The 27094-nt window shown below is 37.2% G+C and overlaps 1 protein-coding gene across 2 annotated transcripts in view; it reads right to left on the bottom strand.

Annotated features, from left to right (window-relative positions):
• Window positions 1-4535: 4535 nt before the first annotated feature.
• slc8a4b (solute carrier family 8 member 4b) overlaps window positions 4536-27094 on the bottom strand; it is a 121672-nt gene continuing 99113 nt past the window's right edge. Inside the window, exons 12-17 of one of the 2 annotated variants that reach the window (XM_041986414.1) lie at window positions 24462-24568; window positions 19599-19723; window positions 18884-18919; window positions 18180-18279; window positions 17554-17826; window positions 4536-10760 (exon numbers count right to left, since the gene is read on the bottom strand). In XM_041986414.1, coding sequence (XP_041842348.1) covers window positions 10381-10760; window positions 17554-17826; window positions 18180-18279; window positions 18884-18919; window positions 19599-19723; window positions 24462-24568 — 1021 coding nt within the window. In that variant the 3' untranslated portion in view covers window positions 4536-10380. The remainder of the gene's footprint in view (window positions 10761-17553; window positions 17827-18179; window positions 18280-18883; window positions 18920-19598; window positions 19724-24461; window positions 24569-27094) is intronic. The other variant, XM_041986415.1, reaches the window with a different exon arrangement.

Below are 27094 nucleotides of genomic sequence, written 5' to 3'. Positions count from 1 at the left end.
ATCCCTCCTAAAGTTATAAAAAAGTACTTTTTACGCCTATCTTTTCATTTCACCTCTTCATCCTTGTCAGTCTCATTGTCTTGCTGTCAAATTCCTTCTTTCTGGTTTTGTGAAGACTCTTTATCTTCTCTCAGTTGCATCCACCACTGTTTACTCCCTTTTCTCAACTGCATCTGTTATTTTTTTCTCCTTCTTCCCTCTGTCCGTCTCATCCTCTTCAGCCTTTTGACCCACATTGTCTGCCTCTTTTTATGCTTCTCTGTTCTCACTGAAGTTACATGTGAGATCTTATCCTTTCAAAAACTGCATTAAACACCCATCGTCTTTTGTCTAAAATGCCATTGTCTAAGTGAATATGCTAGTTGTGCTTTTTTTTTTGTCTTGTCTTTTGTATGACCGCCCCCTTTTTTATTGCTTTTTTCACAATTTCATTTTACTTAATTCTGTTATGTTATCTTTCTCTTTTATTTATATATATACATTTATTTTTTCGTCAATATTTTCGCTATTCAGAAGTTTTTGGCATTCTTTTAATTTTTTTCCTCAAAATTTTATATTCATTTTATAAACTTAAACAAGTTAAAAGAAAGCAAAACAATGTCAACATAATTATTGTTTTTTTTTTTAATCATGGTAGTTTTAATTTGCTTCATTGGTTGCAATATTAAGCTATGTTCATCATCAAGAAGTCAGAGGACACATTTACTGAGTCCAGAAAACTATTTTTACACATAAAAATCCCATAAAGATCATATAAACTTAGGAGAAAAACTAAGGACTTTGTGGCAATAAATCTTATACTGTTGAAAAGCTGGTTTATTTCCTTTTTAAATGGTACCATATTTGTAAGGGAAATACATTTGTGGGCTGAGTAACAAAGTTGAGAATGTGGGTTGTGCCCAATGCCAAATAGTTTATTTTGCAAACCCAACTCTGCTGCACATCCCACATATGCATGTTCTGTTGAACATTGTACCAGATTTACATAAACAGTGCTAAAAATGTTACACTCAGTTATGTTTTTGGGGCCGTGGAATTTAGAGAATAATAATAATGAATGTTTATACAGAAAAAAAAACCCCCAAAAAACAAACTTTTAATCTGTTTCTACTTGTTTTCTTATTTATTCTTTTTTTATTGTAGAGTACAGAAAAATTTAAAAATGTAGCTGTATGTCTCACTGTAATGTGAAAGAGGACCAAAAACTGAGTGAATTTTAAATTTATTTACAGAATCCAGTCTCCACATGAAGGCTGATGAATAAGTAATCATTTGTCAGATAACCATCACTTATAACAACGATATTATGCCAAAATATGTCAGCGTGTTTACAGCTTGTTGCCCCAAGTGATATAAAGAAAGAGGAAGAAAAAATAAATAAATAAAAAAATCAAGCATCTACATTTTAAAACCCCCTTTAGATATCTTCTGTTGACGAGCTATTGATTTGCAACACGTCTTTGATCATCTTGCTATGATCAAAGTACAGCAGGTGGCTCATAGCATAATGAGTTACACCTCTCAGGCATCAAGCTACATTAACAAAACACATGAGGCTGTAGCTGAAAATAGAAAAGATGTGTGTAAATATGATAGTCCATAAAGATGGGCATGACTTTGTTTCATGCGGCTTAAACACAAGTTTGTAGTCTTGGTTCACCCTTGATTAAAAAGAGTGTTTTTCTACCAATAAAATAGTTGGAATAGCTGTAGAAAACTGTACAAGACAGGAAAAGAGAGAGAGAGGGCTGTTATCTTAGTGTGTTTTAAAATGTGTCAATCTGTGATGTTGCAGATAAAAAAATAAATAAAAAAAAAAGTCTAATGTTTGTAGTGTTTCTAATGCTTTTCACCAGACTGAAAAAAATTGGTCAGGTAGTTTATCTGTCAGGGTTTATCCATGTAATACTGTGATGAAAGCCCATCCTTATTTCTTCCTAAGTACTGCTCTCTGTTCATTTTATTTATGTGTCTGAGAAAAACTTTTCCAGTGATAATATTTTTTACTAAGAAGTTGTTGTTTGCTAGTTAATTAACCAACTAAGAAGCATCAAAAACAGTTCGTGCGAGGCAAACATTTGGACCCATGAGAGGAGAGAGCGTTTCACTTCCTGTCTTTCTCATCCCACAGGATAAATTTGTGTCAGCACCAAATCCATCACTTCTTCTCATGCTTCTTCACATTTTTCTTTCTCTCAAATTTCTTCTACACTCACACTCCTCATCCTCTGCTTCTCTTTTTGCATTGCATATCAAACTTTGTGTCTCACCATTTTATCTTTTCTGACTATATATTTTGCCTCAGTTTGCACCTTTCTTCTGTTGTTCTTTGTGTATGTTCCCCTCAGGACTTTTGTGTTTACTTTTCGTCTCGTTCTCCTCCAGCGGAGGATGGAGCGGTGTTTCACCGTCGTGGTTACCGCTGGGTTGCTGAGGGAATAACAGCTGCCACTTTATTCTTGAGAAACTGACAGAGAAGAACGAGAAGAGGAAGATATGCAGCAGTCACGCAAAACATGCATGCAGTTTTAAGCCTTAAAGTTTGAGTCTCTTATAATTAGGTCAGTTTTAGTGAGAGAATAGAAATGAAGCGGACACCCTCATACACAATATAGCAGAGAGATAGCGCTCTCATCTAGCTTTCCCCAAAGTGCCTCAGAGCAAGTCAGGGAACCACACAGTAGACCTGTTTATTGGCTAACAGAGCAGCAAAACTGTTGTACTGGTCAGGTCCCAGGTGTCTCTGTGTGTTTATATGCGTCAGTGTGCAAACTTCTTGCAAACTGCCCCTCAAGCCTGGACTATAAATATGCTGCTCTTTCTCAGCTATGGCTAAAAATCTGTGGTAGATGTATGCAAGAGTTAAAACAATCTTCTCATCCCACACAAACATTTAGAGGCTAACCCCTGAGATTTACTCTATAGGGTATATGAATCACAACGAATCAAAAGAAATGGTGTAAACAGAAAAAAAATAAAACCATTTCTTTATGCTACATCATTAAAGCCTCTCTCACCCCTTTCTGTCAGATTTGCTTTGTTTTGTACTCTGTCTCTTTAAGTCACCACTCTTGGAAAGTCCATTCAGCTTAAATTGATCAAAACAAGATGGAGAGAAACTCTGCTGCTCATATAAGTTTGTTTGTATGAGGTGTGCCAAGCTAGCCATGGGACGGGCCATTTGCAAATGTATTTTATGATGATGCACACTAGTGATCGAAGAAAATTTCTGTACTACAAAGGAGCTGTTTATTGCATTTGGGATTAAACTCTGGCCATTTTGCTAGAATACAGTGTTCTACAGGGGAAAACCTGCATGCTGACATTCACGTTTGCTACTTTGACACCTGAAGCGTAACATTTTTAGAAACCAGGATCAGCTGAAAGGGCATAATACAGAATCTGGGGTGTTCCCAAGAGAAGGAAATCCAATGCACATATACACAGGGCCCAAAGGTCTTTTTCTAATGTCCAGGTACCAAACACTCCAAAACATCAACAAGTGTTCTTTGTCTATGTCCTGACTGTTTGGCGGCATGAAGAGGACCTACTCAAACTTGGTGATGTTATGTCTGATTGGTATTCTTTGAATACAGACTAAGTTTTTTTGTTAGCAAACAGAGCTGACTAAACATTTCAGATTAAATGTGAGCACATGCTGCAGCCCATTTGCTAATTCCTAAGCTTGTAGTGAAGTATCATCTCAAGTCCCTGTATCTTAACTGAGCTCTGTAGAAAAGACACAGACACCCTTTTGAACATTTGCCAGTCAAGTTTTATTTCACCTTTGAGAAAAAAAAAGAGAAAAGAAAAGTTTGGTCTTTGTAAACATCTATATCCTTTTTCACATCATATCATTTTCAGCATTTAAAAATACTTTACTCTTTACTACAACATTTCCAACATCAACACTGTATTCAGAATGAATTCATGCATCAACACACTCATGGACGGTATGATATGAATGAATGCACACATCCACACACACTTGCACACCCCCCCACACACACACTCAATAAAAAGGATGACAGTACACTCGTTTGTTTCTATGTTGACTTGGTGTTCTACTCTCTGATGATTTTAAACCACACAAAACAAAACAAAATGAACATTAAGATTCATGAAGTGAAAAAAAATACCATAAATTTATATTAAAAGCACTTTGTGGCCTCATAGATAGGACTGCATGAGTATAAAGTGGAAAAAAAATATAAATAATTATAATATAGAAAGCAACAGAGTGGCTAACAATCGAGAAAAGATGGGGGAGGAAAGATCAACTTCATGGTCTGAGAATCTCTAAAATGTGATGTGGCATTAAAGTATGTAGATCTAAAATGTCCATTATTAAATAATAAGTGAGACATTGTGAAACAATTACTTACATGAACAGAGTATTTAGCATAACCATTCAAAGATGGCTGTCAAATAATCCAAATAAAAGGACATTCAGCTCATTAATACATGACAACATGAACATGACATGCTTTTTCACCCCATCGTTTTTATTAATTTAAAACCATCCCTTTTTTCCCCTGTTGTACCACAAACAATGAAGTTCAGCAAAAGAGAGACAGGTTGGCTTCTCACTGCTGCAGGTGAACATAACAGCCAATCAGTGAATAGTCGTGAAGTGGGAGGAGCTTTTATTCTCTCAATCACTAGCTTAATATTCGACTTGTTACAGCTGTATAGCGTGATTGTCTTGTTCTTAAATTATTTTATAATTTAAAAATGTCCTATCTGTAATTATCTATTTATTAATGCCTTCACTCTAATCAGCCGTTGAGCAAAACTATTAGAGAGGTGTTAAAGAAACATGGAAAATGGAAAACGCTCATGTAAATATACAGTAACAGCAGCTACTTGCAGGAACAATGCCACATCCAGGTTTACCCAAATACAAATACTGTAATATAAATCTTCCATTTCAAACCCAGATTATATTCCTCTCCTGTTAAATCCCTGAACACACACACACACACACACACACACACACACACACACACACACACAGCAAATCATGTAGTTCTATCAGACTAATATTCAGTACCAGTTAAAGTGTTACATTTGCCGCACACATTTTCAGGCTGTCACCTTTTCCATCAGGAAAGCACAAAATAATTATAAGTATTATGTCATCACTGTAAGTGCATCTGAAATGTGGAGGGTTGTCATGTTAACATGTCTGGCCACTGATGTCCAACCTTGAATAGAGTGCTTTATAATTTATCATGTCCCCAGTGATGTGTAACTGTACTTTACGCGATTGCCTTGTAGTGTGACTTGGATATTTATATTATTGCCCAGTTCCATAATAAGTTCCTTAACCACACCACGAACCCTTGAAAATAGGATCCATTTTTTCACTTAGTGGAACGTTAGCAGTGCACCGAGTTGTTGCTGTTGTAAATACATTTTTGCTAGTTCTTATACAGAATTAAAAAAACCTTCCAAATATCGCATTTGGCATCATGATTACTATCGTATAATGTCTTTGCTAGTCTCTTCCTTTTTTGTAGCAGTGTAGTATATTGTAATGTAGCAATTTCTTTTTTGGTTACATGTTTTAGGTTGAGCTGATACTGAAGTGCCCTTAGCTGGATCTTAAAGCAAAATAACTACGAGTATGATGCATCAATTTCATCAGCTTTTGTTTTCAACTGATGTTAAGACAGCCCATTATCACTAAGATTGATCCACAAAACAAAATGTTGTACTCTAATAACAGTCCCAGATCCCTAAGAGTGTAGAGGTTTGGCATCTTTCTTTGCTACATGGTTTTATGGACTTTTAACACTGTTCATTTGATCTAAAATGCTTGTAGTATGCCATCTTCCGTTACACAGACCCCTGTTAAAGACCCATCTCACACAATATTTTCACTTTTCTATTTTACTTTCACTTGCAAATAGTTAACGGTTTAGGCTTAAACAACCCACTTTTCCCATCCCGTCACAACAGTTTAGAGATACGCTGCCATCTCATGCTTTATAAGCATTGACTTTGACACCATTGTGTTTTGGTGATTTGAACAAACATATCTTTTAAATGTTTTCTGGTAGGACAGGTCCATTTCCTTTAACCAACAAGTCTAAGATGTGTGTGTGTTTTAATTGCCAGATTGCATGTGGACTACATGTGTATGTAGCCTAGGAAGCATGTCTGCATCCAGCCATCAAGACATCCAATGAAGAGTCAGCAACCTCAGTGTAAGACAGCTACTAACAAATAGTTACACACACCCACACAGACTCAAGCCAAATGCCAGCATCAATTCTCTGTCTTGATTGACAGCCAAAATCTATTATATATCAAATATTATTTGATAGATACACACATGTGTGCACAAACACTCACACAGGTAATCCAATTTTCATGCATTTTTACCGTGGGCCAGGTTGGCATTTAAATTCATTAATCTAGCATATGGGACTCCACCAGGGACACACAGGGCAAGCCCTTGTAAGGAGATTACAACACCAACTCACACACACTCACATACAAAGGCACAAACACACATGGAGACAAACACACAAAAAAACATGCAAACAAAGAGAGACACAAGGAAAAGAAACACACATGTACAAAAGTTGAACATATGACGAGTAGCATGTTGAGCATATGCAGAGGAACTAGGCAGTTATGTTCGCTAGAGGAGCAGCAAACACACAAAGTGAGACACATGAAAAGAGAATGACACACAAGCACAATGTCTCACATTCACCAGAGTCAGGAAGACAACGGTGAGCAGATAGATGGTCGCTAAGCAACAGCCAAAAGACTAAAAATATGGTTGCATTTCTTCACACACTTCCAAAGCATGCACACGCGTACACACACACACTGAGCTGTCCTCCAGCAAAGCTTATCAACCTTTAAAAAGCCTACATTTCTAAATCAGTCCCAGTATTTGTCTGTTCATGTGGCAGCACTATTATCCCACACCCTCATTCTGCAACTGGTTACAGAAGCTTAAGTCATTGAGAAAAAGAGTTTGGCCCGACAGATGTCCCGGCATCTCAGCGGGCCAGAAACCATGCCAACCAGCAAGTCATGTCAAAACTGGTGACGTTTAAAGCAACAGAAAAGACTGAAGACACAGAGATAATGAAAATGATCAGTGGGGATAGTTTTAACTATGTGATGCTAATTCAAAAACATATCTGTAAGCATCCAGGCTTGTTGCTACGGCTTCTGTAACTGGGGGCAACATCATTCTACCACTGCAACTTAGACACATTGCTCAGTTTGCTGTATTTTAGTCATGCTGGCAGTATGGCTCAGAGTGGTTATAAGTTTGACCCAACTAAAGATGTAAATACTGGACAAATTGTCATGAAGGTTTCACGCAGCAAAGATGATCTTCATTTGATTTTTTTTTCTCTGCCAAGAATGGATTATTAGTTTGTTAGTTCATGCTAACAATTTGGTCCACTTCTTAACATCATCAACAGTTGAATCTGAAGACTGGAGCCTTTTAATCTGTCTGACTGTTGCAGTTTATAAAAAATTTAGTCAAATATGGACATAAATATAGGATTTATGAATGTAGCATGAGTTTGGGCTAAATGCTTTATGGGATGGTAGAGCTGCCTTTACATAATTGTGTTTTTTCTTTGTTTTGTTTTAAAGCCTGCACATGCCTAACATATTAAAGCCCACAAGCTCCAGGGCAGCTTTGATGAGGCATGCCATTTTGTGTAATATCTAAACACATAACATTTTCATGAGTGAGATAATTCTTTTTTTTTTAAAAAAAAGGGATTATTTGCAACATGGCAGATGACCAAACTCTTGATCAATGACTGTGCCTGGCTGGTGAACAACACATTAAGAGATCACTACAGCTTTTGACAGAACGTAAAGGGAAGTGGTGTACTGAAATGTCAAATAAGAGGGAAAGGCTCACACATCTGGGCATTTTTAGCCCACCAGAGCAGAGCCCCCCTATTTTAATTTTCCATTTTTATAACTGCAACTACATCAGACGTTTTGCAGGTTTTATTAAGCTTTTATTTGCATGGGACTAATTAGTCCACAACTAACAACGTAGACGATGGGCGGGTAAATTGTTTTGTTTTCTCTCAGAAGGGTTTTCCTTGAAGTTTGCATTTAGCATGGTGTGGGGTTTAGCTGCTCTTTCTATTGGGCTGTTAACAAGAGAAATGCATTTAATAATAATGTACACTGACAAGCAATATGCCATCCCTTCTGTCCAGCTTGAGTTCAGCCTCAAGGCAAGACCAGTGTATTAACACACAGCATCATGTAAATCTCAGCTTCAACATTTTCTCAGACAAATAAAGATGACAGAGCAGCTCCTTTGACATGGTAGCACACAATTCTCTTTTTCAGCTTTTCCCATATCTTAGTTCGCTGTGATACAGCACCATGCCTGAGTGAACGCATTTTTTTTTAACAAAAAACAAAAACAAATTGCACAGATTTAGCCATTAAATATATCAAATCGTTTAGTGGTAGCGTGAACACTTTCAGTTTTACTAACAGCTGCCAGCTCATTTGAAATGACATATGCCTGGAAAATAAAACTTCACACTTCAAAATGAATGGTTAGTCATGAGTGATGATGTTGGTCTATCAAATCTTTGAAGAACAACGTTTTTTTTCTCACCTGGTGATATAAAACATACACATGATATTTAAAAGCTGCCGTACATTTCCCTCAAAGTTAGTCTCTGCAGTTAATTTCTTTACGTCTCATTTTTGCTCTTTGTTTCAATGAAAATAGAGTCTGGGTCTTTCTTGCCTATTTTCAGACATTTTCCTTACAAAGAGAGGGAGGGGGGGGAAGGGCTTCATTTAAATGAAAGATAAATAATTTCTCACACACATCAATAAAAGTTTCTTATAATATCATGTACAATTAGAAAGACTGGGTGTGGTCATAGCTTTGATTTGTCAACACTGCCGTTGCCTTCACAGTCGTCGTCATGGTTACAGTCGGTACAATCCTTTATTCTGATTGGTCTTTCTTGAAATGTCTTTGCTAATGTCACTTGGTCTCATGTGAGCCCCTTCAGTTCTTTGTATTTCAAGGTGTAAACAGTGCACTGTTCAATATGTAGCGCACAAAGTCATTTGTTTTACCTGCTCATTGACTTTACACAAGATTTCTTGATTTTCAAGCCATATCCTGTCTTGACATCCACTTTATCCTTTTCTTACTGTTTTTTTATATCTTTTGTTGGTGTTTTTACAATTGCACGGTAACAACAACAACACATGACACCACTGAAAAGTGTAGAAAATAAGGAGGAAGTGGGGTCATCATTAACAGAGAAGGATTTGGGATTGGCTCAATTAAAAAGAGGGTTTGTTGGTGGTGACCACATCAGTTCATTATCACAACTTCAAACTGTTTGTACAGGACACATAAAAGTAAGGCAGGGCAGAGGGGGCAGTAAGAGGAGCTCGATGGTGTGCGGAGTGTTTGTAAGGGAAGGAATGTACAATGTGTGTGTAGAAATGTAGAATAGATGAATTATTTTGCACAGTGTATCCAGGATTAAAATTTTTAAAAAGCACATAAAAGATGGCCTGTAATCATTTGCCTGCAAGTTGGTTGCGGGATCACCTGAGGGCTCCAAAATGTGTTTTTGTATGTGTACATCTAGAGAAAAGGGAGTTAAATGTCATCAGTTCTAGTTTTTTGATAAAAGTTCAAAGGTTATGACAGAAGGATCCACTGGTCCTATGAAAACCATGAAGACAGGAGGTGTGAGATGTAGAAGATTTTGCAGCGCTCTTCTTACTTTCTCCCTCCTCTGCAAGCATGTCCATTACACAGCTACTGGTTTTCTTGCAGGCAGCCTTTCTTTCCTTTTTTTTTTTCTTTTTTTTATTTCCATGGTTATCTCTCATCTTTATCCTTCCCCTCAGCTTCACTTTTCTCTATAGAGGCCAGATGATTATCTTACCTGCTGCTGGTTTGGCAGTATGCTGCAACAATATCAGCCGTTTATTAACTATCAGACTGTTTTGTCCAATATTGACGACACAAGTCCAGTTAAAAGACTTCACTGTGTTTTTTTTTTACATTAATACTTTATGCTGAGGAATTTGTCAGCAAAGTTCTTTGCATCCCAAAAGTTTCCCTTTCACATGAGAGTGCAGAGTCTTTGAAAGTAAAAGAGCTGCTCTTGCACAGAAGTATAATTATTGGAGACATCGTTGGGGAGTTATATTTTCTGATGAAGATTTACACTAATCTTTTCAGGAAAGAAATTAAGGACGTAAAATCAATTTTGGACAAAGTTTAAAGATTTATCCATATCAGTCCAGATCTACTCTCCATTTAACTTGCCCTCATCCCTTTGATGTTGGCAGTGGGTTTTCTCCCTCTGCTCTCATCTCCATTTAAAACCCCTCTATATGGCAGTAGGCCTCCAGTGAAGCCAGCAGGATGTAAATCAGCCACAGCGAGACGAACATCAGTGACGTTACCATCTTGCAAGTCCGTGGCCCACCCAATTCACCACCTGCCACTGATGCCCGTCGCCGGTACAGCAGTGTGATCACACACACCACAGCCAGGATGGTGAAGAGAGTGACGGAGAAGGCCAGGCTTCCCGGGTCCACCTTGAAAGGCTTGCCCTTGGAGCGCCAGGCGACAGCTGCGATGGTCCACGCCACTCCAATGCCCAGGAAGACATTGACAGCATTGGAACCGGTGACGTTGCCGATGGACGCATCAGCATACTGGTCCTGGATGGCAGCAACTTTGCTGGCAAATGTGTCTGATGAGAGAGAGAGATTGAATGTTTAATGCAAACTTTTTTTCCCATTAGGCCTCCGAAAACTGTAGCTTCAGAGTTTGTTATTGATTTCGTCTTTTAGAAGAAAACAATTCACAGTGCTTGACAAAAAAAAAAAAAAAAGAAAATGATGTATAACATAAACCAAAGGTAATAATTACTTTTCAATCTACAAAAAACCTAAACAAAACAAAACAATGAAATATTGAAAAGCCAAAGTAAAGAAACAACAATCACAACTTCTGATGTTTTGAACAACTGTTTCTTATAAGCAACTGAAGAAACTAATCATGAGCTAAAATTCAATATGAAACCACAGTGACAAACTTACAATTTAACACGATGGTATAAGACACGTGTATGCAGAGAAAAACATAAGGAAACCTGAAGAATTACAGACAGAGACCAGACAGAGTTCAACAAATAATAAAACCTTGACATCTAATATATGGCTGTGTGGAAGAGATCAGAGGGATCAATACTATCATACAATACAACCAATACCCCACAACAGAGAAGCGATAATGAAAAAAACATCAACAAAAATAAAAATAAGATATTAGACAACACAAAAGAGGACAAGACAGACTAAACAGATGTTTTCGTACTAGTGCAAATATCAACTGAATTCAAGAGATCTCCACATTTTATAAATATATGGTATAGATGTTAAACAACTTTCACTTTATCCAGGGTTGTCTCAGCCAGTAAAGGTAGGCTGGGATCAGACAGTCCTCCCAGGAAAGAGCCTTAGCTGTTAATAACAAATTTTAAAAAAACTGTGACAGGGGCAACAAACTGCTGCAAAAATCATGTGGTATTGAAAAGAAACTGGTGGATGAACAGGTTGCAGCTAATTAGGCCAACTGATGGCAGGTCAGTAACATGATTTGGGATAAAAGGAGCACCATATGCAGAGTATCTCAGAAGGTAAGATGAGAAGAGGTTCAGTCATCTGAAACTTTACAATACTCCATTATTTACAATACTATAATCAAAAGAAAATCTGGCACAATGACTCTAAAATGTCTGTTTCCTCTTTAAACATTTCACTTTTTTTCTTTTTCTTTGCTCTATTGTTAATAAGTTAATAGTTTATGACATTTGCAAATCATTGTAATGTGTTTTTATTTATATTCTTGTCCTTATTCATTCCTCTACAATTGGAAGAAAATCTAGAGACAAAATATGAGACAAACCTATGAAACTAACTGTGTAAATGAGGGTTTAGACAGCATAGGTGAACTATTATAGTTTCTACTAGGGGCTTAAATAGTATTTTACATGTAGAAGTAGAACATTAGTCTTGCTGTAATTTGTAGTTGTATACTACCATCAACATGTGCAAAATCATAGTAATAAAAGCTTCAAAATTATGTAGGCGTTTACAAGCAAGCTTTTTAGTGATGAATATTTGAGCAGAAACTGGATCAAATGCGTGAGAGTCTACAATTGGGTGAGCAGGAAGCACCAGGGAAACAGCTTGTTACTGTATGCATATCTCAGCTTATTTCTATTTTTAGTCAAGCCGCTGAGATGAGTCTCAGTTCGTATTGAAATATCAGTGAGATTAGTTGAAATTCATATCCCAGCATGAAAAATATTCTCCAAACTATTTAAGGGGGGCAGATTAATCTTAATCATGTTGGTGAAATTGTGAATTTGAAACTGAACTTTGACACTTTACATATTTATCTCCCAAATATACAAGGTATACACACAATGTACCAATGTTGCATCACAGACAAGAGTCTTGTGCAAAGAAAATCTCCTATTATGGCACCGTAAATTGGCCATTTCAAAAACTTTTTATTAGTCTTAATGAATGTCATCTCTGTATTTTGGGATATAAGCAAACAGTTTAATGGCGCATACCAGAAAAGGATTCAGAGACTTTATTCTCTCACATTTTCATTTCATCCTCGAAAACCTGCAAACAAGCTGACCCTAATAACTTTGATTAAACTATTACGTAATTTCAGAATTTCTCACTTTTTAATCCCTTACTAAGTTCTTACTGAGTAAAAATGTTCTTTCTGAGTAAAACGGTCTCTGGGATGCTGTGTAAGGTATTAATGCAAACAGAATGTAATAATGTTCCCATCATTTAAAACTTATATCAACGTTGGTTTTCTGTTGATCTTCTGTTATATTCACATTAAAGCACTACACAACACATCCAAAGTTCTTTATTCATTTTGTTTGTCACAATCTGAAGAGAATTAACCAAACTAGCTATTTGATTCAGATAAATAAATATGAGTTATAAAGACAATATTTTAATTTGAAATGTAGGAGAGTGGTGGCAGCATGGTGGTGTGGTGGTTGTTTCAGAGAAAGAAAGTTCCCAGTTCGCTGGGATGTCCCATCCTTGGAAGACTGGCAACTGTCTTGAAAGTTTTTGTTTTATTTCTTGGAATGATGGACTCCAAATTGTTTAGCAATGGTCTTATAACCAGTCCAAAATGGTGCAATAATTGCATCTCTCAGATCACGATGTCTTTCCACCTTGGCATTGTGTTTACATAAAAACTGAATGCTGCAGACCAGCATGCTCATGCTGATAATGACCAATTAATCAAGTGCATTTGATTAGCACCACCTGGCTGCCATCAATCATGCGACTTAAAGCTTGATCTAAAGACAAGCAGCTGTGTAATATAAACACTACAATACAACAATGCTGAAAGCCTTGTAATCTAAACTTGACTTTAGACTGCTGCTGATCAATAAAACTTCATTTAGCAAGTTTACAGAATTTAAAGTAGACCACCAAAGACTAACTGCACCAGTGTGTGAGATGAAGACTTTTAACCAGTGACACTACACTGAGGATAAATCTGTGATCTCTACACAACTTGACCAACAGCACTTATATTACATACCACTTACAGTTTAAATGGTTCAGATGGTTTAAAATGGAGTTCAGTAGACCTCACAGAGCTGTCAAACCAAGATCCGATCAGCATCTGCTCCCTAATTGCCTGAATCTGAAAATTCACAGTAAATTGGCCTGATAATCCTTGAGTGTGTCCCGGATGTAATAATGCAAAAAAGCTTTTATGAGCCCAGAGGATGGCAAAAGGAGGAGGGTGAGAGCGGGAATGAGAGGAGATGAGTGTTTCTAACGAGAAGATTACAATCACACAAACACGCACATGAGGCAGCAAACTAATCCCAAGGGAAGTTAGAGTCACCTGCTGAACCTGCACACATTTTCACCCACACACACACCTGGAGTTTACAGCACACACAGGTCAGAATGATGGATGAACCAATAGCAAAAACACAACATTCAATAGAAGGAGGGAAGAAAGAGGGGGGCATGAGGTAACACCATGCCAGAATAACAAATTTATGGGCATGGTGCGAGATAGAAAACAGAACAAGGGGGACTCTGGAGAGTCGAAGGAAGAACCGATAGAAACTTAAATAAGAATATATAGATTCAGAACTGAGCAAATGAAATGCCAAGAAATTAACAGCCAAGTGTTTTGTGAGAGAAGACACACTGCTGGCGGGTGTCAAATCCAGGTTTAGAATTTCTAATCTCAATCCACATGACAGAACATCACTCTAGAAGGAACTGATTCAAATATTACTTTCCAGAGACTTCACTGCAAGCCATCAAAGTTACCACCTGGAAGAGTAGCACAGCAGCCATTTCTATAAATCAAACAGAGAAGTAACAATAAACTCGCTGGTGAGAGGAATGAGGTAGGGAATTGAATTAAATCCCAGGGATGACACGTCCCCTCCAGGCAGAGACAAGCTCAGGCTGAAGGCAGTGAAAGAGCCCAGTTTATACAACTCAAACATTACTTCCAGCCTGGGCATGGGTGCAGCTGCTACTAAAATAAGATGGAAGAGTCAGATTTGCAGCTCATTTTGTTTCTACAACAAAACGCAAAAGTGTTTTATTGGATTTTCTGTTAAAACATTTTTGAGCTGCTTTGCTCTAATGTATTCACACGTTTAGCTGCAAACAAATCCCCCCAAATACCATAATATTTTTAACAATATTACTAGTCAAAACAAATAAAACTTTACTTGATCATATTTCCACCTTTGAAAACAAACAAAAAAGGAAATAAAACCCAAGGTGGAGCTGTGCAGACTGACAATGAAAAATGGAAATAAAGCACAGTTTTAACAAGGGAAGAATCATACATAAGAACTACACAAGAACATGTGATTTCACTAATTTAGAAATATATTGTACTGTATGCTGTATTTAATGGGAAGAGGTCCATATTAATATGAAGTAGATGTGAAACAATGTCTTGCAATTTTCCTTCTCTTTGTGTCTACTTGAAAGAAGTGTGTATGTGAAGAGCAGCTTCCACAGAAAGAGGTATGGCCAGCATGTAGAGTCTCACAAACACCATACACTCTGAGAAAAGTCTGTTAAAAAAACCAGGGGCCAAATGTACCGTAAAAATGTGAAGCAATTTTCCATTTTTGGATTAACGGAAGTGTTCATACAATTACTGATAAAATGTCCTGGTAATTTTCTGCCAGAAAATTATGTGTGCATGTTCTTTTTTTTTTTTTTTTTTTGCATTTTCCTTTGAGTAGAGTGCTTGACATAGAAGGCTGGGAACATGTTTTTTACTCCCACATGACAGACTAATTCAGATTCTGCAGATGCACAAGGTTAATGCTACCTTTTAGATGAGCTGTGCAACAGCTTCACATGCATGTGAATCTAATCTAGTCTACAGCAGTGACAGACTGGCTATTGAACATGCAGGGCATTCTGTCCGGTTCTTCACTAGTTAACTGGTTGCATTCATTAATTAACTGGTTGCGTTTACTGGTTAAAACAGCAGATCTTAAATTTAGCTTTTTTTTTTTGTCTTACGGAACTAAATGATCTTATTGAAAGTGAGAAATTTATTCTTTAACCATCATTGATCAACAATGAGTCAGCACCTTTCTGTTTGTCTGATAGCTGGATACATTTGAGTAAAAGTGTGTTAGAGTCAGCTTCTGTGTAGGTACAGAAAAAAAACAGTTAATTTATTTACATTTTTGTCTACATGTAAATACTGATAAAGCTGTTTGTTTCTTTATCAGAGAATCCAATCATTTTGGACCTGACTGCATCATCATGTGTAAAAAAAAATAAAATCTTCATTCAATCTTTAGTTAAACCTGGTTGAGATAACATCTCCTGAGGAGAAGAGCAGGCAGCAGACAGACACTGTTTCTACATTTAGTCCAGAAATAGTTTTCATCTGATGCATCGTTTCTCGTGTCTGTTCTTTCGGTTTTCTATCAAACAAAGAAATGCTGCTCTAATATTCATCACTATGCTGGAGTATAGATGTTTATTTTATTAACAAATTACACTTTTTTGAAGTATTTAACATGTCCGTTCTCACTGATTTCTGCTTTACTCGCTGTATGGCTCTAGTGGTTTTAAGAAGTTAGACAGTTGATATTCACATTTAAGGGAACCCAAAAATTTGTCATGTGCATAATCGTATATGGCTTGGTCTAGGCCAAAATGCCCCAGTCCGTCCCTGGTCTAGAGTACAGTTTAGAGGTGTGGATTATGGCGATTTTCCTCAAAAGTCTTTCTTAAGACAAAGCATCCACAACGTTATTCTGCTCCTTGTCAATAAGTTTGGTATGTTATTTTCTTTCAACTGAAGTTGCACTTGTATGTGAAATCAGTGTGATAAGTCTGTGTGGTTACCTATATTTGGACTGCACAGAGCTGGTCAGAGGTGGACTTTCACAAACTGGATTATAAAATGTACATTTCACAGGGCAGAGATGGAAACCAGGAGGAACTGTCTCTCTTCTTAGACAGTTCTGGTAACACTTTGCAGTAAGATACACAAAACTGTGCTTTGTTACTAGGGAATGGAAGGAATCAAGAACTTATGCATAGTTAACCAGTACTTACTGATTAAAACACAGCCCAGGCTTATCAGGTAATTAATGGTTAGCTATCAGGGAAACCAAAGAGGAATAAATCAGGAACGAATGGATAGTTAACCCCTTTAAGTACCACAGTATGAATGACAAGTGTCGCCAGCAACGCAGTAGGACTTAAAGGGTTAATGAGTACTAACTTATGAACACATACTCCAGGTTTATTAGGGAACTAGTAGTTAGTTATCAGGGACACCAAAGTGGAACAAATCAGGAACCAATGGATAGTTAACCCGTATTTAGAAATAAACATTACAAGATGTTTGACTATTGATTCATTTAAAATGACATTATCATTATTTGCACTTCTGTATTATTTCTGTACAGCTGTACATTTCGGTGCTTGAAGATTGCAAAACTTTATGCTTTAGCAATTAGTTGTCCCTGTTTGCAGTGAACAAACACTACTGAATGGATTATCTCTGATGCTGAAGAGATCAAACATGCAGGGAACATCTATTTTCTTTTACATCTAAACAGACATACGGACCTTATCTACAAACATCCTGTAACAATGGTCTAAGAAAGCATTGAGTGATTTCTGTGCAAATGCTTTGGATTTATTTAATTAGGATATTAAGTGGAAATTTAAACATGTCAGATTTTACTTGAACAACACCTAACTGGAAAGCCAACATCATGTAAAGAACAATGTATTGATTGTACTCCACAATTTACTGGTGAATTTTGGTTTAAATGACACAGGATTGTGGGACAACCATTGTGATATTGAGCTTAACTATATGAACGCACCATAAAAAAAATGTGTGTGTGCAGACACTGCACACACATATTCATGACCTCACCATCTCCCCCCTTCCAGGCTCACCTGGCACTGATGTTCCCAGTGCTACAAACACCACAGCTGTCACTGAGTCCTTCAGTCCTATCGTGCAACCGAAATGCGATGCCAGATCGCCAGTAACTGCAGTGAGGACGCCGATCAAAGATATGGATACGATGAAGCAGGCCCAACCATTCCAGTACTCCGTTGGTGGGACAAAAGCAAACAGAACCTTCCAGAAGACGGTGAGGAAGTGCATAATGTAGTCAAAGCAGGAAGGCAGCCGCTCCTCGCCACTCTCCTCCTCATCATCATCTCCTACAGGTGCAGAAGATTTAAAATGAGGATGAGTAAGACAGAATGAGAGAATGTTAGATTAAAAGAAAAAAATTTGAAACTATGTGAATTCACTGAGCTATACAAAAGGATTGATAGGATCATAATTATATTTGTCTCAATGCTACAGCAGCTAGCAATTAGCTTAGGTTAGCATATTAAGTAAAATATGGGAAAACATTGGCTTTACTCTTCCCAAAGGTACAAACACTTATTATTAATAGATCAAAATAATCAAAATCAAATCAAACACTGCTTGAAAGTTTTGAGAAATCTACCCTAAACCCACACAAATTTTAAATCATGAAAATAATCCCACATGTGTTATGTGTTACCTGCGCTAACAGTAACAGCACTGACAAACTGCTCCCTCCAGCTGCTACTTCCCACCACCAAGGCCAGGTTTGTCTTCTTGATCAGCTTATCTACAGTATTCTAAACAGGCACACACACACACACAAACACACACAAAAGCAAGCATGCAAATACACACAGGCCAGGCAGAGTAGGAAAGACAGAACTTCAAGTTGTTGATTTACCCACAACCCCACAGCAAGAAAAAAATACAGCTTTCCAGTAAATGTCTCCAGTGCAGAAATATATTTATACAAAGAGAATTGAAAGTATAGGATATACTGAGACGTAGCTGTAAAATTGGCACATTTTACTGATGTTACCCAAAAGAACTGAAGAAAACCTACAGGCAGGCTGATAGAATTTTCTGTTTAAAGCAGGCAGGGAGAGGAATAATAAAGTATGCAAAACAGCTCGGAGCAGCTACGGAGCATCACAGCAACAGTCATTATCCTAAGTCAGCTGACAGGGCTACAGGAAAATCCTGCATGGTTTACTGTTTACAGTATTAATGGCTCTATGAGGAGGAAAACACATTTATTGGAACAGTCTCAACAAGAGAAACCACAAATTAATCCCAATGTGTGTGTTTTTGTGTAATTAAGGATTTATAGATTGGACCTAGGCACTAGTATTGTATAGTAATAGGTTGAAGAACAAGCATTGCATGCATAGGAAGAATAACCTTTTCAGCCCGTCTAAGAAGAGTATTCACTGCTCTCTGCACACATGCACACCAAGGACATGACACAAATGGACGAATGAATAAATGAGCTCTGTAAACAATGAGATACACATGATTAGTTCCATTCAAAATAAAATTAAAGTCAGAGATGAGAGAAAAATGAAAAGGTGATGGATGGATGGATGGATGGATGGATGGATGGATGGATGGATGGATGGATGGATGGATGGATGGATGGATGGATGAATGGATGGATGACAAGCACAAAGTAATGAAGGCTGAACAGGCGACAAACACCTTCAGTTTGCTACTTTATTGTTTTGCTACACACAGGAAATGTCAAGTCATTTATAATGATCTGTTGCTAAATTACAAAACTGTTGAACCATGGTTTAACTGATTACATCTAAAAAGGCACCACTCCCCATGTAAAATATGCAACCATACAGAGTTTAATGACTTTAATTTGATGAATGAATGATCTTCTGGCAACCTTCTTTTATTTTTTTAAAGAAATAATGAAAAAAAAAACAGCTTATGCTAAATAAACATTTTGTTATCTTCTAAAAAAATTGATTCAAGCAGAGCGAACCACTCAACACGATCCATTACATACTAACAATATAAGTAATTGACAGGAATTAATAGGATATCTCACATGTGCCTCTACTGGTGATGAAGGCATGGATACACACATGCACACGTGCTCACTTACCTTGAACTCGTAGGACTCCTCTATGATCACTTCCACTTGTGTGTGTTCCCCCAGACTGGGGCAGCCCATCTTGGCCACCTCTTCCTCCTCTGCTCCCACTAACGGCTTGTTCTCATTGGAGTCACCTAGGTAACCATGGAGATGCACAGACCAATAGTAAACCCTCAAAGGAATTTGAGTTTTCTTTCATTTACTCCAGTTGACATTAGTTCTGTAAAACTTCTTATGTATGTTTGAGTCCACTGAGACATTTTGTATTTGGTAACATTTTGTAAAAATATAGACAAAAAAATGCAACCCAAAAATTCTCTGTCCGAATATGACACATATGACTTTAATACTAAAGAATAGAACTATTATATAAATATAAATAATTCTAGTAAGACACTGAATATGTATAATTAAACATGTCAGTAATGAAAAAGGACATATTTAAATAATTATTGTGTTTTGAATATTTGAAAACAAATTTAAGTCTTGATTGATTGTTTTTTAGGTAATATTTTATGTAAAAAATTAATTTATCTTTACGCATCTTTCTGTATTTAGATTTTATAGACTATTTTGTAAACATGGTAACACGAATGTCTTATATATAATATTTTCTTTTTTCTGTACAACCTCTCTGTAAGTCAAACAAGGAAAGAGGACCAAAGCCTGTTGTGAATATAATTTTAGCAGAGCTACATTGTTTTAGATTTTATAGCAGTAATTTGCTTCAGTCAGTTTCACCCAAATGTATTCATATTTATTATTCACATATTTAAATATGGATTTTTTTTTTAATTTTCAAAAACAATTTTTTTAAAATTCCAAACTTACAAAATGTCCAAAACAGCTTAATTTAATGTATTTAATTACTTTTATTCTGCTTTATTCACACATAAAAGCTTATTTTTTCCCCATAGTTTTAGTACCTTTTAATCTGCCTTTACCTATGGGTCAAATGGTTGAAAATCTAGACTGAATTAGCTCCAATTATTTAAAAAAAAATATTCAAAACAAATTAAACTTATACCGCTGCCTTCACTAATGCACTAGATTGTGTTGAGTATCATTTGGACATTTGTCATATCTTTGCGAGAAAGCAACCCACACAGAGTCATGTCCATTGTAGGGGCATTTGGCAGTGGACCCAGGTCAGCATGAGCACCCTGACCAGTCTGTGACTACACAGCCCCACATGCAACAACAACATGTGGTTCATTTTACACGTTTCACCATTCTGAGCTACAGCAGTTCTTTGCTGTTCTGCATCAGTGAGTTTTGGCTGCTCATTAACCAGTTTAAGACTGGTTCATGGTGATTTCCATAATTGTAGGTCTGAACCACAGCAGAAAACAAAAATCCTGCTGTTAGCTGTGGTGACACTATTACCATGGGCACACTGCACACTACTAAGAGAGAGTCCAAAGTAAAGGTCAGTATACGAAAGGGTAAGAAACTAATTTCCAGCAGGGCATTAGAGGGCAAGTTAGTCAAACAACATAGTAGTTATCAAGTGTAAAAACCAGCATTTACACCCCAGCTGAAATCAAATCATGTTTTTAAAAACAAAAATCATCTTGACTCTGGCCTCAGCAGCTTGAATTATTACTGTAAAATCTCCTGTGAGAGAACAAAATGTAAATGCTAATATTTACATCTCATATGCCACAAGGGAAATCTAAGCTGTCAACCATTTCCTGTTGTTACAAATGTGAATACACACATGGAAAGTTATATTTTCAGACATTTCTATCTTTCCATTACATATGTTGCATCATCAGCTTCCCCATTCTTCCATAAAGTGAGCGTTTTCACTCACTTTTCACAATCATCCTTTGAACCGTTATCACTGTCGAGCTGCTGTAATTGAAAAGTGAGGCATGTGTTACAGTATGTGTGTGGCTGAGCGTGCGCAAACGTCAGCCTGCTTGCTCTTTGACAGCGTTATAAAACCAATTATATTCCTCTGTAATGAAACACGCCCCAGGCTGCTGCCTCTTCATGTTTGACATCTAGACTGTGGACCCATGCTCCACCAGTAGATTCAGCGAATGTGTTGAGAGCAAGATAAAAGAGACTGAGGTTTCACTCTCTGACTGTGCTTTGTCTAATTTGGCAGTCTGTTCCATAAGGTTCAAGTGTTATAGGAACCTTATGGGGGATCATATCCCCTGCATTTGTTGGGTCACTTAAACCAAGAAGTAAAAGCTCGTAGCTAACGTGCTAATAGCAGTGGTTGTCAATCCCATGCCACCATATGAAAATGTTAATAATTACCCCTAAACATCATCATCAGACTTTATTTGTTTATTTGCATACTGGGACAGGGATTTCTCTGTTTTTTGTACACACAAATGCTTTTTTTCTGTGTTTTTGAAACTCTCATGAAACTTATTCATCCTGGGAGCAGCGGCGGAGGAATACAGATACAGGAAATGGAACACATAAGCTATCTACAGGACAGGACAGAACAGACATCCCTCTGAAAGTTGAGATTCTTCAATGTCTGTACCAGGATGTTACATATCTTTTATCAGTCTGTTGTGGAAAGTGTAATGTGCTTTGCAGCCATCAGTTGGGGCAGTGACATCTATACTATAGAAAGGACTGAACAAATTGGTTGGTTCTGTGCAGGGGACAACGCTGGAGCTGCTGGAGCTGACCATCCAGCAACATAATGGACAATTCTTTACATCCTCTACAGACCAGAATGAGGAAACAACAGAATGTGTTCAGTCAGAGACTTCATCAAGTATGCTGCAAAGCAAAGATACAGCAGATCGTTCCTGCCAGCAGACATCAGCCTCTGGAACAAAACTGTCAATTAATTATTAATTATTTTTAATTAAACAAAACACAGAAAACATTACAATTTCCCTCAAAGGAAAACTATATGATTTTCATTTAATTTTATGTCTATCTGGGACATATCATATCATTACATTGTAATGCAGTAGCATTCTTAACTTACTTTATTTTTTTTAGGTAACTAATCTAAACCATCAATTCAATAATTTAGGAATCAATTACCTGTTACCTTTTAAACAAGCAATTTGCCATTTTTTAAATGTTATTTGTCTGCATATTTTGTTTCCACAAAACACACAATAAAGGAAGACATACATAAATAAAATAAACCTCAAACACAGTCTGTCTCTCCTGCTCAGCATTTAGTGAAAAAGAAGGAGATAGAACCAACATTTGTGGTGTCATCATTTCGCCACAAGTTAAGAAATTAAATATCTACAAGCTGTTTACACTGAGCCCCACATGACTGATTTTGAGTTTGCAAAATCACGGTCTAGTGGTTCTAATTATAGCCACAAAAGTTTAGGAACTGGTGTACACAAAGTAAGAAGCAACTGGTGACATGCTGCTCAGTTTAAGGGCTTAGTTTTTGACACAAGACCACACAGCTTTTAGCATGCATTTTATGTTTGTTTTTAATTTTACAAATAAAAAAGGTCTGTAACCAATAACTTAGTAAAACTTATGAAGTCTGCTTCAACGTGGGATTGTTGAAGCCTTCGGCTAACTATCAAGCTGGAAAAAGAGACAATTAAGACAGATCAAAGGCAGTGTAAAAGTGACATTGCATCATGGTATTAGTCTGCAGAGCTTCAGATTATATACCACACAAAAACATATGATGATATCTGATTTTATAGCCAAAGGGAACAAGAAAATGCAAAGGGATGATTATATTTACTTATTTAAAAATGATCTGAGTTACTTTTCCCCATAATTTTGGAATTAGCTACTTTTTAAAGGCAGTAATCTTGTCATCTACTTGATTACATTTGAAATATTGATCACATCTGACTGTAGGTAAATGTGAGGATCGCTTGTTTGGACAAAACAAACAAAAAAAGTTTGGCTTCATAATCAGACTTCATCTTAATCCAGTTCATCTTAAGGGAGCAACAAAAAGTCTGTGAAATCTCATGGTAATTTATCCAGCATAGCTGCTAACACCAGAGGCAGGCTAATTAAAAGATTCACAGTTTTTCACAAGTACCTTAACTATGGTGTAAGTATTAGATTGTACTAACTCTGTTACTGGTCGAAAGTGCAATTAGACCTGTAGTCGAGTAAATTTTAAAGGGGCTAAAATCAAATTAAATGGGGTAGAGAAATGACTCATCTGAGTGAAATAAAATGATGTAAACATGTTTATCTATGTAAACAGACATTTCTTTTAACAGAGGTGATAAAGCAGGAGAGACCAGAGAACTGAGTCTCTGAGCCAAGATTAACTGGCTTGTGCATGGAAGTGAGCCTTTTAAATTTCAGCTAAAGCTTTCATTCTGTTCCCACAGAGAGTTAAAGGGCTTACAACTTTTAGATTCTTGAATTTCTGAGCTCCCTGCTACCTCCGTGGACACACAGAGAAGGACATGACAGGTGGGACTTAACTGCAAATGTGTGACCCCAGAGAACAAATACAGAAGCTCTTTGGCTCTTCATTTTCTGTTCACAATAAACCTCTTTATATTTGTGGTTATGAAACAGCAAACACTGATCAGGAAAAGTTATTATTTCTGCCCTGCCTGTGACATGGACGGCATTATTCTAAAACCACCCCGCAGCTCAGGGGCAGTGTTTTTATAATCCTGTCCAGGCTGCATAGTCAGTGCTTCAGTACGTTTCCACAGTTAATCTGAGTTTAGATTTAAAAGGCTTCAGGTAATCAGTGCAGGTCTCACCCTGTTTTTAAGCGACAGATGTGCACTCGGATGGAAAGTCAGTTAAATAAATACTTCATTCTGTCACCCAGTCCTTGTTGCCCTTCACAAGTTCTTAAAATTGTCTTTTGATAGCCTAACACACAAAGAGACAAACACACACTCAAAGCAGACAGGAAGGCAGACCCACCATGTTTCTGTCCAATCTCCAACAGAACCGGCTCTCCAAGCTCAATGGTGAATGTCTTGTTCTTCTCATACTCTTCATCATCAATTATTTTTACCTCAATGATCTTCCTGTTAAAAGGAGACAAGAAAGATGAGACTCAGTGAGGGCATGCCATATAAATACGTTCTTAGTTTAATGTTCTTCCTCATAATACGAAGCTGGTTGCAGCAAACATGTTTGGATAAATCTAGCTAAAGTTATTCACACCATTTGGGGGTGAAACCACACAAAAATCAGCAAAGGTACCGAGGTACACACAGATTTTTTTCAAGCTGCACAGCATGGTGATGCGAAGCACAGCTCAGCTGCTTCTGTGGCATTGTCAATTATGTGCACCTGGAGGACAAACCTAAAATGCAGCTCAAGGAGTTCTGCAGATGTGTGTGCAGGAATCAAATCTTAACAGGTAGTGGAAGCGGAAGTAATCAGAAATAGTTGCATTCTCAGGGGAGGACAATATCTGGAGACGGTGAGATAAGGATTGGATCACTTCATTAATAACTGCAAGACAAGTAGTGTCCAGAAATATGTTTGCAATTTTAATATTTGCATGAGGCAGTACAAGAGGTGCATCCATTGTTTGTAATTATGTGGATTATAAATTTGCTGGGTACCTTTTTTTAATTCATTCTTTTTATTAAAGGTGTCAAATGAATGAGTTTCTGTGCAAAATCACCATCGAGGTTGTTGAGCATCAAGAGACAAAAGCAGTGTTCAGCCTGCTCATAAACTTCACCTATCGGCTAGAAGAAGAAGGGAACTAAAAACAGGAGAAGATCCAGGCTGGTAATAGAGCAGCAGCAAAATCTCTGCAGTGCTCACTTTGTAAAATACTCCAATGCAATGCTCAACGATGCCATACTATTACTAACTTAGAAATGTGATTACAGCTCGGTCCCGGACAGTGGCTGTGGCTAATTATGTTAGCTTGGATCATGCTGTTTGTATTAATAAATTCGTCATCATGGGCTGTTTGACTTTTGGCAGCACTTTGTAAAAATAAAAGAATCTTTAATCACGTATGTTAAGAAAATGGAATCCCGACACTTCCTGACAATAGATGGTTTCCTGTGGGTTTTAAATTTGTACAGCTTTGTTAAATATGGCAGGCTGGAATGTATAACTTGTCATGAACATATTAGCTATTGAGCCCAATGAAACTAGTATTACCACCATGCTGCTGATGTCAAAGAAGAGCAGAAACACAACCAGCATTGAAAATCAGCTTGGATCATTTAGAAGTATTGTCAGCTCACACAAGGAAGTAATTCCATTGCCCCCCAGATGCACATGCATCCAGCAATGTTTGTAAGCAAATAACCTGTTTACTTACAGGAGATTCATTGTTTGTAACAAAAGGTACCATTATGGTCTCATAACCACATTAACACCAATACAAAACCTATTAAACTATCTACAATATCAAGGCTCTAATGTCTTCATAGTGTTTGTTGCTCACACTAAGACTAATAAAGCTGAGCTTTGAATTCAAACTGTAAAAGGTTATATAAATGATGGTACAAGACATCTTATATTCATTGTACTCTTAAATAACTTAAAAATTATGCAAGTGTCAGATGAAAATTTAAAGATTTCTGAGCTGGGCTACGCCCCATTGTTTAACAAATCCCCCAAAACACACCTCATGTGTATAGCTCTCATAAATTTGAAGTGTTACATGATGATTTGTGAAAGGCATACACATAAAATATAAATGTACACTAACTCAACTCAGCTTTATTTTTGTAGCTCTCTATAGCTCTACACTAGAAGTGCTTGTGCAACCAGCGGCAAAGTTTTCAAATAACTTTTGTGAGTCCTTCGAGTCTATTTTTGACACACCATCTTATGACATTGGTCGTGAGTCTCCTTCACTTTTTGTGTGACGGGGTAGAGAAAAGAAAGGGAAAGAAAGGCAGAAAGTGGGCTCAGCCTAGAATCGAGGGGGCCATCGTGGCTCCACTCTGCTATCAGGTACCTCTGCAGCCCAATTGAGCTAATGTGTGTTTGTGAATCCTCAAATGTAGACAAATTATTCCTCTCACTTTGCTTGTGATACGTTTGGTGTGTCAAGACTTGTGGCTGTAAATTAATCTCCACATTGCTATCAATTGATAACTTGCACATCTCTGGAACATAGCAGCTCTGTGATCTTTTTGCTTGTTGATTTGTTGATTGACACAACAATTATTTCATCTCTATGGTTAAATCTGTCCACATGTCTCAGCGCTTATTCCTGATATAATGTTGGCTTTATCATAGTATACACACATTTTTCTGCTTGTGCTTTAAGGTTTATATTCTAATTAATGTTTTATGCTGAGTGATAGTTAAATGAATTGCTTGTATGTATCTTAACAGGTTGCTATGGGAGGTTCCATATATGCATATGTAATTTTTGTCTGAGCACCTGCAGCACACATCAGTGTTTAAAATATCTGTGACTCGTGCTGCAGTTTTGGTGCTTCTACAGAAATTTCATCCATCTCTGTCTGCCTGACAGACAGAGGAGAAAATGTTCACTTCCATCTGGGCTTTTTCATAAAATCCTTCACTGCTGCAGATAGGCTTTGGTTGAACAGGAAAAATAGGAG

The sequence above is a fragment of the Melanotaenia boesemani genome, chromosome 5 (assembly GCF_017639745.1).
Source record: "Melanotaenia boesemani isolate fMelBoe1 chromosome 5, fMelBoe1.pri, whole genome shotgun sequence".
Taxonomy (NCBI): Eukaryota; Metazoa; Chordata; class Actinopteri; order Atheriniformes; family Melanotaeniidae; genus Melanotaenia; species Melanotaenia boesemani.
The sequence above is the reverse complement of the archived record's forward strand: the minus strand, read 5'-3'. Positions and strand labels throughout refer to the sequence as shown.